Source organism: Erythrolamprus reginae, chromosome 3 (assembly GCF_031021105.1).
Source record: "Erythrolamprus reginae isolate rEryReg1 chromosome 3, rEryReg1.hap1, whole genome shotgun sequence".
Lineage (NCBI taxonomy): Eukaryota > Metazoa > Chordata > Lepidosauria > Squamata > Dipsadidae > Erythrolamprus > Erythrolamprus reginae.
Genome location: NC_091952.1, coordinates 202,514,155 through 202,526,357, shown reverse-complemented (window position 1 = coordinate 202,526,357; position 12,203 = coordinate 202,514,155). Strand labels below are relative to the sequence as shown.

Below are 12,203 nucleotides of genomic sequence, written 5' to 3'. Positions count from 1 at the left end.
AAACTCGGCGAGCCTTTCCAGATAAGGAAACATCTCCATCTATTCCCACCTTAATAAATCCAATCGAGCCACTTTTACACAAAGTGTTTATACTTTATAGCTCTTACAATGTTGGGCTTTTCTTTTTTCCTTTTCTGCTTCTGTTAGCTGTGGGCCAAAATTGCGGTTTCTCATTTCATTGATCATTTGCTGAGCTTGCACCAGCTCTTTTGCAGAGTGTTCAGTAGGCAAAGAGGTTCCTCCTGTAGATGTGCCATCTATCTGTCCCAAGAGAACTAAGACAAGAAAAACATCATCTGAATAAATAAGAGACTTTTATCATACCCTATTACAAAGATATGTGGTACAGTAATACCTCATCTTACGAACTTAATTGGTTCCGGAAGTAGGTTCGTAAGGTGAAAAGTTCGTAAGACGAAACATTGTTTCCCATAGGAAGCAATGTAAAAGCGATTAATGCGTGCAAAAAGAAAAAAAATCACAAAATGGCGCTCCGCTGAAACAGCCGGGGGGCTTCTCGGCGTTCTCCCAAACGCTGAACCCGGAAGTCTTCGTGACGTCAAAGCTCTGCCCATGGAATTCCCTATTGGGATTCCCCACCTTGTTTCCAGCCTCCAGATCGGCCGAAAATGCCACCGCCGATCGCAAAAACGGCGCTCCACCAAGCACTGTCGCCCAGCTGTAATCTCCTGAAACAGCCGGGCGCTTCTCGGCGGCCTCCAGAACCCGAACCCGAACTTCCGGGTTCGGGAGAAGGCCGAGAAGGCCGAGAAGCCCCCCGGCTTTTTAAAAAGGTGACAGCCGGGTGGCGGCGCCCAGCGGAGTGCCATTTTGTGATCTGCGGTGGGTTCGTAAGCCGAAAAAAGTTCGTAAGAAGAGGCAAAAAATTTCCGAACCCCAGGTTCGTATCACGAGGGGTTCGTATCACGAGGGGTTCGTATCACGAGGTACCACTGTATATTGTTTAAAGTAGGAATGCAAACATGAGCTCTTCAGGGCAGCTGCAAATCTTTCCAGAAGTCACATGAATTTGTAGTGATAGAACTAGGAAATTGTTAAACATATGAGAAATATTAATTGTAATTGGTTTTGTCTTGCTCTGACCACTTCCTGGACTGTAGCCCTAGCAAACCAATCAAAAATCAGATAAAATATATAACCTGTAAACAGTTGCACAGCCCTCTTTTAAATTTAAAAGGTAGAACTTTCCATTCAATAGCCTATAACTAAATTATTAATGACATCTTAATTTATCTCACTGGATATATGTACTTATCAAAACATTGCAGTCTTATCCACCACTTCTCAGAAGTAAAGTTAATTTAGTTCAATGAGATGTACTCCTGAATAGATGGCTCTAGAATAATAATAATATATCTTCCTTGATAGATGTCCCAAGCTAGTATTTCCTTCTACTGTTTTTTCTTTTTTCTTTTTTGCTTGTATGAGCAAGGTGTGACCTTTTTGTATATTAAGAGGACAAGCCACAAGTCAAACTCAGAAAGTTTATGGATGTTATGGTTATCATAAAGGTGCCAAACATATTCTTGGTGGAGGGAAGTTGCCTCATGTCTTAAAACAAAAGTTTGGGCTGTTTTAGAATATTTTTCTCCAATATCTACATTCTAGGGAAGATTATAGAAAAGGTGATGCGTTTGCAACTATCTAGACAACTCAGTTATCTAGACAACTGTGGATGAAATAGATTGTCTAGATTTAGAAGATCATAACAGCTAGAATTCAGATCTGAGTATCAAATAGAAACTGCAGTGGTCATCGTGGAGGATAATGAAACCCAACATTGATTGGGATATCCTTCTAGACCAAATGCAAAGGGTAAGAGGTTCTCCTCCTTCCTGAGCAGCTACTTCCAGTTGGTGAGATATAGCAACTGAGTGCTTGCACATTGTATTATAGGATATTGTAGAGCTCAGCCATTTCCCCTTACAATATAATACAGTGGTACCTCTACCTAAGAACGCTTCTACTTACGAACTTTTCTAGATAAGAACCGGGTGTTCAAGATTTTTTTGCCTCTTCTCAAGAACCATTTTCCACTTACAAACATGAGCCTCAGAAACTGTAACTGGAAAAGGCAGGGAGAAGCCAGCATGTGGCCTCTCTAAGAATCTCCGGGGAGGAAACAGGGCCGGAAAAGGCGGAGAGAAGCCTCAGTGGGGCCCCTCTAGGAATCTCCCTGTGGTTTCCCCAATCGCACACATTACAGTGATCCCTCGATTAGCACGGTCTCGATTAGTGCGAAACGCTGCAACGCGGTTTTTCAAAAAATATTAATTAAAAAATACTCCACGTTTTTTTTGCTATACCACGGTTTTTCCCACCCGATGACGTCATACGTCATCACCAAGAGTCACTTCTCTGTCTCTTTCTCTTTCTTTCCTGTCACTATGCTTCAATCATTTTCTCTTTTTTCTCCCCTTTTTGCTATCATTTCTCTCTCTCTTTCTTCCTCTCTCACACTCTCTTCCTCCCTTCTCTCTCCCCCCCCTCCACTTGCCCACGAGAAGAAAAAAAGCAACCTCTGCCGGGCAGCTCCCCTTGTGCCCCCGCTTTGTGCCTGCCTCTTTTGGGGATTTCTTTTTCTTTTCTTTTTTGCGCTGGCAGCGGGAGCTGTTGGGGAGGGCTCTGCTGGGAAGGCCTCTCAGCTGCAGAGCCAAATGGGGGCGGAGGCAACAGCGGAGCCCGGCGCTGGGGCCATGCGAGGCTGTTCATCCAGGGGGGCGTGGACTGGCAAGTCGCCCTCCTTTCTCTCTCTTTCTCAAGATCGCTTGCCGCTTGCCGCTTGCCTATTGCAGCGAAGGAGGCGAAGCAAGGCTCCAAGCTGCAAAGCGGCAAGCGGCAAGCGATCTTGGAGTTTCCCCTTTGCCTGGGCGGCAGGAAGACCAAGGGAAGGTTCCTTCAGCCGCCCAACACCTGATCTGCTCCGCAGCGCGGCAGCAGCGAGGAGCCGAAGATGGGGTTTCCCCTTTGCCTTTACCCCATCTTCGGCTCCTCGCTGCTTCCGCGCTGCGGAGCAGATCAGCTGTTGGGCGGCTGAAGGAATCTTCCCTTGGTCTTCCCCGCCGCCCACACGCAAACTCCACCATCTGCGCATGTGCGGCCATGAAAAAAATGGCGCACATGTGCAGATGGTGGTTTTTACTTCCGCATCCAGTATAACGCGGAAATCGGTTAGCGCGGGAGGTCTTGGAACGTAACCCCCGCGCTAACCGAGAGATCACTGTATTTGCTTTTACATTGATTCCTATGGGAAAAATAGTTTCTTACAAACTTTTCTACTTAAGAACCTGGTCACAGAATGAATTAAGTTCGTATGTAGAGGTACCACTGTATTTACTTTAAGCTGCCAGAAGATGTCATTTGTCAACATAGGTTGACCTATTATCATTGGTAGAAAAAAATCAACTTTCCTCTACATCTGTACTCTTGGAAGGGCAGGCAGGAGATGAAGATCCTAACCCAGTGCTTGGAAGTGGTTAGGAAATAGATGAGAGGCACTGACCCAGTTGAATTCATCTACAATGGCATAATTGTAGGTTTGAAACTACAACTGTAGGTTCCGAAACCAAATCTATTCTATTTATACTCTGCCTATTTGGCTGCAAGTCATAATCATATGTACTGAGCTGGTTTGCAATCTGGAAATTACCCTAGATTTTTAGCTCCTTCTTGAACAGCACGTAAAGGACAAAACCATGAGGCATTTTACAGAACAGCCTCTGATGTACCAATTACCGTACATCATTTCCTTAATCAGGAGGCATTAGGCATAAACAGTGTTGTTGTAGGTTTTGCCTTCTTGAGGCTTTAAATAACTTCAATTGTTATGAATAGAAGCTGTTTCAAAATCTTATTATTGCAGAAACACGTACTGAGGAGGACAGTAATAAACCTTTTCCACCAAGATTGATTTCAAAAACTGTTCCCACAACTATTGCAGTAAGGTTTTTAAACAGATTCCACGGATATAAGCAGAAAATTGTTAAAGTCTAAATGAAGTGTAAATATCTCTGTTTGCATGAAAGAAACCAAATTGAAAACTGCCTGCTATGGTACTGGAAAAATTAGCCAAGAATTGGTTTGGTTTGCAGGCTGATATAATTTTCCCACCCTTAATGTAGAAGAAAAGACATTACTCTTACCATTGATATGGATGAGAATAGATTGGATCTTTGAAATTAAAGCTCTTCCTCTTTGATTATTTTTACTAACATTATTTAAAAGAGTCTGTGTTTTCTTGTAAGTACCTTCAGCCTAAGATAGTGAGTTAAAAATTAGATAACATTAGTAAAAGTTTGATTTAAAAGTATTTAATATTATTGATTATTTTGGGTGTTTATGAACCACCCTACTTCATTAACACATGTCTTGGTAGAAGCCAGGGTAATTTGCTATTATGATATGACTAATTTGACCAAAGGATGATGAATTTGGCATTTTTAGCCATTCATAAAATATTTTTTAAAATGTATTTATTGCACAAACTTTACCAGAATTATTAAATAGATATCACACAAGGATAAAGATGTGACAACAAAAGAACAGATACTACAGTGGAACCCCGACATAAGAGCTGCTCTACTTAAGAGCAACTCGAGATAAGAGCTGGGAGGGGAGAGATATTTTTGTTCTACTTACAAGCCCAAATTCGAGATACAAGCGCCAAGGAGCTGTCTCCTGAAGCCAAACGCTAACTTCTGCGTTCGACTTCAGGAGACACCTGCGAAGCGGCGCGCGTGTTTTAAAAGGTTGCAGCCGGCCTGGGGGGCTCGGGGGGGTGCTTGCAGCTTTCTTTCTTGCTCTTTTTCTTTCTCTCTTTTACCTTCCCTTCCTCTATTTCTTCTTTTCTTTCTCCTTCCCACCTTCTTCCCTCCCTCCCTCCCTTCACTCATTCCTCTCTTACTCTCCCCTTTCATAAGTTTCCTTGCTTCCTTCCTCTGTTCCTGTCCCTTCCCTCTTTCCTTCCTTTTTTCCCACCCTCCGTCCATTCATTCACCCATTCCTCTCTTGATCGCTTAAAGCCGGTCCCTGGTGCAAAAAGGGTTGGGGACCTCTGTCCTACAGGATTGGGTGGCAGAGAAGTTGAACATATGTAAATTTAAAAGTTTAAGAAAGTTTACAAGTTAAGTGAAAGAAACTTCATTATTCATTTATATGTACATGTACATTTCTTCATTAAAAACATGTCTTTCTGCATAATTTAGACTAACTTTGTGAGTTTTTTGAGGGCTGGAACCAATTAAAATTATTTACATTAATTCCTATGGGGAAAAGTCGTTCGAGATAAGAGCTGCTCGACTTAAGAGCCCAGGTCCGGAACGAATTAAACTCGTATCTCGAGGTACCACTGTACTAATAAAACATAAATAAAAATGATAGGCTAAAAAATGCCTATCAAAAGATGTCATCTCTCCTACACATGTGAAAGGGAATACCTTCAGCAGGATACATTAACAGAATTCAGATCTTCTGAATCTGAGCTGCATTTTTCCACCTTGCACAAGGGTAACATTTTGCCATTTATTAAATATATCCTGTTACATATTCTTTAATACACTGCTCAAAAAAAATAAAGGGAACACTTAAACAACACAATATAACTCCAAGTAAATCAAACTTCTGTGAAATCAAACTGTCCACTTAGAAAGCAACATTGATTGACAATCAATTTCACAAGCTGTTGTGCACATTAAACTTTGTACAGAACAAAGTATCCAGTGAGAATATTTCATTCATTCAGATCTAGGATGTGTTGTTTGAGTGTTCCCTTTATTTTTTTAAGCAGTATATTTATTATTATCATTTTTTCACAAAGTCTTCAAATCTCAAATATTATTAGTAAACACAAACTTTTATTTAAAAAAGCCATGGAGTGATAGCAATATTTGTAAGTTTTAAACACTTACCTTTTCTTTCAGAACATTAATATTTTGATTAAGGTGAGACAAATCTGTCTCCAGTTCATCTACCCTTGAACTCTGAGTTTTAACGACAGAACGAGAGTGATTCAACAGACTCTGAAAATAAAGGCAAAACAAAGCTGAATCAGCAAACTGAACACATCCCAAATACAATATGGAATTAGGAAAAATGTACTGGACAGAAAAGCACTGGAATGAGACTTCTTAAATTAGCTCCTATTGCCATTAAGAGATGAAGAGATGACTAAATCATAAGACAAACTTCAACAGAAAAATGTGGCCCTGAATCCTGGGCCTAGAAAGTTTAGAACTAAGACGCCTTAAACAAGATCTAAGTATTGCCCACAAGATCATATGCTGCAACGTCCTGCCTGTCGGCGACTACTTCAGCTTCAACCACAACAACACAAGAGCACACAACAGATTTAAACTTAATATCAACCACTCCAAACTTGACTGTAAAAAATATGACTTCAGTAACCGAGTTGTCGAAGCGTGGAACTCATTACCGGACTCCATAGTGTCATCCCCAAACCCCCAACACTTTACTCTTAGATTATCTACAGTTGACCTATCCAGATTCCTAAGAGGTCAGTAAGGGGCGAGTACAAGTGCACTAGAATGCCTTCCGTCCCCTGTCCTATTGCTCTCCTATATCTCCTATGCCTTTCCTCTATTCCTATATCTCTTCTTCTATTCTTTCATTGATACGTTCTATTACTATATCTTTTCTATTCTTTCTTAGATATATATTTACTATGAGTATCTCCTCTCTAACCTTCATCATGTATTTTACTATGTGTATATTGATATATACCCACTAAAACCCTCATTGTGTATTGGACAAAATAAATAAATAAATAAATAAATAAAATGCCCCGAGATTTGAAAGACACAACCTCTGATAGCAAGGAGGAGCTGAACTGAACTGCTTCTAAAACATATTTCAAAAGTATATTCAAGCCTCTGGAAAGTGTACTCAATGTTTTTTTGAGTTACCTCCAGTTGCTTGCTGCGGACTTCCAGATTTTTCATCTGGCCCAGCAGTTGGGCAGTAGTGTTGATACTTTGCATTTGAAATTCAATCACTCGGAGCTCACTTCCCATTGTGCTCAAATCTTCCAGCAATGTGATTACACAACTCCCACAAGCTAAACAAACAAACAAACAGAAAAAGAACACACACATGGAAAAGTTAGAAGTATTACTTTTTGTATATTCAAAAAAACAAAGCAAAATAGAATGGGCCTACTAAAAACAATTATGGTACAAAAAATACTTCCAGAAAATGTTATCTGTTACTAACATCAATACAAAACTTTTGAAATGGTGTCATAAAACTATGTCACACAACTGTACTGCTTGTCTGCATTATTTTACTGTTACAACCAACAATAAAACCAAATACTGTATATGTAACATGGTAACAAATCCTTGAAGCCATTCTTTATATGTCTCATGTTTAGGTTTTAACATTTCCTGATTTGCTGCTCTCCAGATGTGTTGGATTTTAGCATCCTCACCATTAACAGAGAGATTCCGTCTCACTACTGTGAGTTTAGTTAACTTGTTCTGGACAAGCTTACTATCCACTAGAAAACACCAGAATTGCTCGTTCTAATCTCTCTTTGTTAGTGCTATACGTATAAGCAAGCTTTCAGACCAAATAAAGTTTATAACTTACAATTACAATCTTCATTTGGATCTATGTCTTTTGGTTCTTGGCTTATGCATTCTGGAAATTAAAAGAAAAAAAGAAGAAAAATTTAGAATTACAGGATTCAACAATTAAGGATGTGATGTTCTGAAATGTCAGAAATCTGATAGTGTTATTTGATGCCTTCTTCACTCCATTGAAAGTTGCACATTGTTATGCAGGTAAATACATAGGTAGCAAGTTGCAAAAGGTGATCACAGGAGGACCTGGGCTACTGCAACCATCATAAATATTATTATTATTATTATTATTATTATTATTATTATTATTATTATTATTATTAATTGGATTTGTATGCTGCCCTCTCCTAGGACTCTGGGCAGCCCACAATATATATAAAAACATAATAATACATCTAAAATACAATTAATACAATTAAAAACCCCAAAAATCCTAATATAATTTAAAACATTCATTATCATTCACTCCATGAAACACACTAAAAAACACTCACTGGTCAGGGGGAAAGATCTAATGACCTCAGGCCTGGCGACAAAGATGAGTCTTTAAGCTTTTCCGGAAGGCAAGGAGGGTGGGGGAGTGCGACTCTCCAGGGGGAGCTGATTCCAGGGGGCCGTGGCCCCCACAGAGAAGGCTCTTCCCCTAGGTCCTGCCAGCCGACATTGTCTGGCTGATGGGACCCTGAGGAGGCCAACTCTGTGGGACCTGACCAGACGCTGGGATTCGTGCAGCAGAAGGCTGTCTCGGAGGTAATGAATCAGTTGTCAAGTATCTAAATGTTGATCAGATGACCATGGGAATATTGCAGTGTCATTTGTTCAGTGCTGTTGTAACTTTGAATGGTCACTAAACAAACTGTTGTAAGTCGAGGACTGCCTGTATAAGCAGCACAATTCTTACATCTTATGATTTCTTCAGAATTTGACTATCACCTCACCTCATTAACTCCAACTTCCAAGCGAAATCAATTTTGCAAGACAACCAAATACAATAATACCTCGTCTTACGAACCTAATTGGTTCCAGGGGGAGGTTCGTAAGACGAAAAGTTCATAAGATGAAACATTGTTTCCCATAGGAAACAATGTAAAATCCATTAATCCGTGTAGGGGGGGGGAAAAACCCGCAAAAAAACGCCACCGCCCGGCTGTCACCTTTTAAAACAGCCAGGGGGCTTCCCAGCAGCCTCCCGAAGCCGAACGCCAAACCCGAACTTCTGAGTTCGGCGTTCGGGAGGCCTCCGAGAAGCCCCTCGGTTGTTTTAAAAGGTGACAGCTGGGCTGCGGGGCTTCCCAGCGGCCTCCCGAACGCCGAACCTGAAAGTTCGGCAAAAGTTCGGGTTCGGGAGGCTGCTGGGAAGCCACGCCGCATGGCTGTCACCTTTTAAAACAGCCGGGGGGCTTCCCAGCAGCCTCCCGAACGCCGAACCCGGAAGTTCGGGTTTCGCGTTCGTAAGACTAAAAAACTTCGTAAAAAGAGGCAAAAATTTTCTGAACCCCAGGTTCGTATCTCGGGTTGTTCGTAAGACGAGGGGTTCATATCCTGAGGTACCACTGTACAAAATTTGAGGCAAATATTGCTATTGAAGATTAAGTAGACCGGTTTTTCTCAGCCTCAGTAACTTTAAGAGGTGTGGACTTGAACTACCAATTACCAAATTTCCCCAACCAGGCTGGATTCCGAAGTAGTCTATCTCTTTTAATCACTTTTATCTCATGACACATAAAGAAGGATGGCAATTAAATATGACATGCTATTACCTAATAGGAATCAGAACATCCAAAGATATGCAATTATAGATCTCAATAAGCTACTGCATGACCACAATTAAACCAAGGCTCAATACAGTACAGCAAAACCACAATGACATCAGGATTTGCTAAAGCAACTGCATCAAGACTGAACTTGTTCTAGCGACTGTTAAGTTTAAGCAGCAGAGCAGCACTTTAAAATGTGTTGTTTGAAATACATGTGCCCACTTATATAATTTTAGTAATTACATAATGGAATTTGGGGAAATAACATTGCCTTTGAGACAGAAAGCATCATAATATATTCATATAAAACAGGTTTCCTTATGCCTATGTGAAACATTTCAGAACCTAAAACTGAAAAAATATGTGCAAGTCTCAAAACAAAAGTCGAAATGTGTCCTTGGCAAGTAAAATTTTCTCTGACATAGGCCTGCTATGTGTTGGTTTGGAAACAAGTTCTACTAGCTCTTATATATTCTTGTTCATGATTCGGATTCCTTGGTTCAACTCCCTGCTTTCTGCTTTCTTGATAATCTCTAATAGTTACCTTTGACTCAGGCTTGAAATGTAAGTGCTCGTGCCTAATTAAAATGGGCACCAAGTCTGACGTCTCCTCTGAGTAATACAAGGGCCGTCGGCAACTTACCGGGCCGTCGGTGTTTGCGGCGTGGGCGGGGGAAGGAGCCCGCCATTTGGGGGTGGAGCCTGCGGCCCCACGTCAGCACCGGGGGCCGCAGTGATGTCAGATCGGTGCGCGGGGCACCGATTGGTCGAGGGGCGGCAGGGAGTCCCCTATATAAGGGGCCTCCTCGTGATGCCGCTCCTCTTTGTTACATCGCTCGCGGAGACACCGGCCACCTCCCTCTGTTACAGGGTGCATATGATGGGTCACCCCTTGGGGGGCCGAGTAGGAATTTTTGGCAGTCACAGCAGATTGGCCTAGCTGTGGCTGTTTTTTCGCCTACTCCACTCTGTGCCTGGGAGTGTGGTTAGGGGGTGTACTCACCAGCTCGTTTCCCCCCAAGGCTACCCAGCCAATAGAGTTCAAAAATCAAGATGCAAAGCACCAAATTCTCTAATACCTATATGTGTTAATTGGCAAGCACCAAGTAAGTGAGCCACAAATCTGTAATGGTACTTGGGAATAACTTTAAGAGACTGGCTCCAGAGTCACTGGCTAGACAATTGTCATTACCACATACTAATACAAACCTTATATAAAGGGATCCATTAAAGTGATCCATTAAAGTGATTATAAGAATATTGTTGTTAGACTAATTTTCGTTTACATAAAATTGTATCTTTTGGGTTAGTGTTTCAGATATATATTATAAAATAGTGTTTGTTTTTCTATTATAATGGGGTTTTTTCTTATACCAAACTTTGTTCTGATTCAGGAATGACTAAATAAAACTATAGAGAGACACATTACTGAAATCAACTGGAATGTTTGGATGAAGGAATATTATAACTGGTGCAATCCATAATATAGAATTCATGTAGGATTCTTTCAATTCTGTAGGTAATTGTGTTGTTAAAAAAAGACCTACATCAGTTAGGCAATTTTACATTTGGGAATTCAATTTTTTCAGCAAACCTTCAGCATTTTTCACTACTGACCATGTTAGTTGAGACTGCTGGAAGTTGTAACTCAGCGATATTTGAATATATTTCCCGTGCCTATTGTTCAAGTTATCTTCCTTGAAACTTTGAAACAATTAACATTACAATTGTATAGAAGAATTTAATAATTCATGTGGATATCTAAATTACCTAAATGCAATCAGCAATGAAATATGTAGGATGTGGGGCTTATAAATCAAGATCATGCTGTTTAAACATTAACTAACACATTTAACTACTTCATTAAAAGCACAAAGGTGTAAAACAGGTTTTTCAGATACAGTGAGATTATAGCAACAGTCAATGGATTTTGAGACTTATACTTCAACAACATCTGAAGAGCTAGATTTTTCTCATCTCTATACTTTGTAGTAAGAATTAAGAGCTATAAGCAGAGAATTGAAAATATAACTTTTATTTGCACAGGAGTCTTTCTAATTGATTATGTTCAAATATTCTATGGTTTCCTTTTCGATATTATTGAGAAATATTTATGTCACTTTACATACCTCCAGTCAAGCTATCACATTTTGTGAGCTGGCCATTCTCCAGACAATTACATTTTTGACAAAATCTGTGTTTCAGTGGATTTCCAAAGTAACCAGGAGCACAGCTACAAAATAAATAATATTTAAAATAAAATATGCATCACATCCATAAATTTTAGCAATTTGTGTTGCAGTTGTCTAACCTGATCAAATAAAGCAAAATTTCAAAATATAATTCACCATGTATTTGATTAAGGTAGAGAGCAGATGCATTATGAACTATTCAAAGAACTGAAAAAGGAAATAATTCTTAACAAGTAGTCTGTGGAAAAATTAGATTGCATCCTAATTATTTCCTAGTTTTTAAGATACAGAAGATCAGAATTTTACATACAAACCTGAAGTCAATGGCTCTTCATATATTAAATATATGAAGAGTTTCTTTCATTAGTGAATCCATTTAATCCAAAAGTTACTTGATTACTACTTATTAAATCTCTGTTCTTACTAGTCATGTAATTTTTAGGCTTATGATCATGTCATTCCAAACACAAGTATTGACAGACAGACTAGTGTAAAATATTATGAAGCTCAATATAATTGCTTTTTCTATTTTAATTGTATCTCTAATTTGATAATCCCCATAGAGACAGCACATTGCAGAAATATATTTATTTGATATGATAAGAAACTGAGTATACTTAGCCCTCTGGGGCTGT

At 39.9% G+C, this 12,203-nt stretch overlaps 1 protein-coding gene across 1 annotated transcript in view; it reads right to left on the bottom strand.

The window, feature by feature from the left end:
* LAMA3 (laminin subunit alpha 3) overlaps positions 1-12,203 on the bottom strand; it is a 173,899-nt gene that overhangs the window by 54,114 nt on the left and 107,582 nt on the right. The window contains exons 42-47 of the mRNA XM_070747653.1: positions 11,506-11,609; positions 7,627-7,677; positions 6,942-7,093; positions 5,928-6,038; positions 4,164-4,275; positions 108-275 (exon numbers count right to left, since the gene is read on the bottom strand). Coding sequence (XP_070603754.1) covers positions 108-275; positions 4,164-4,275; positions 5,928-6,038; positions 6,942-7,093; positions 7,627-7,677; positions 11,506-11,609 — 698 coding nt within the window. The remainder of the gene's footprint in view (positions 1-107; positions 276-4,163; positions 4,276-5,927; positions 6,039-6,941; positions 7,094-7,626; positions 7,678-11,505; positions 11,610-12,203) is intronic.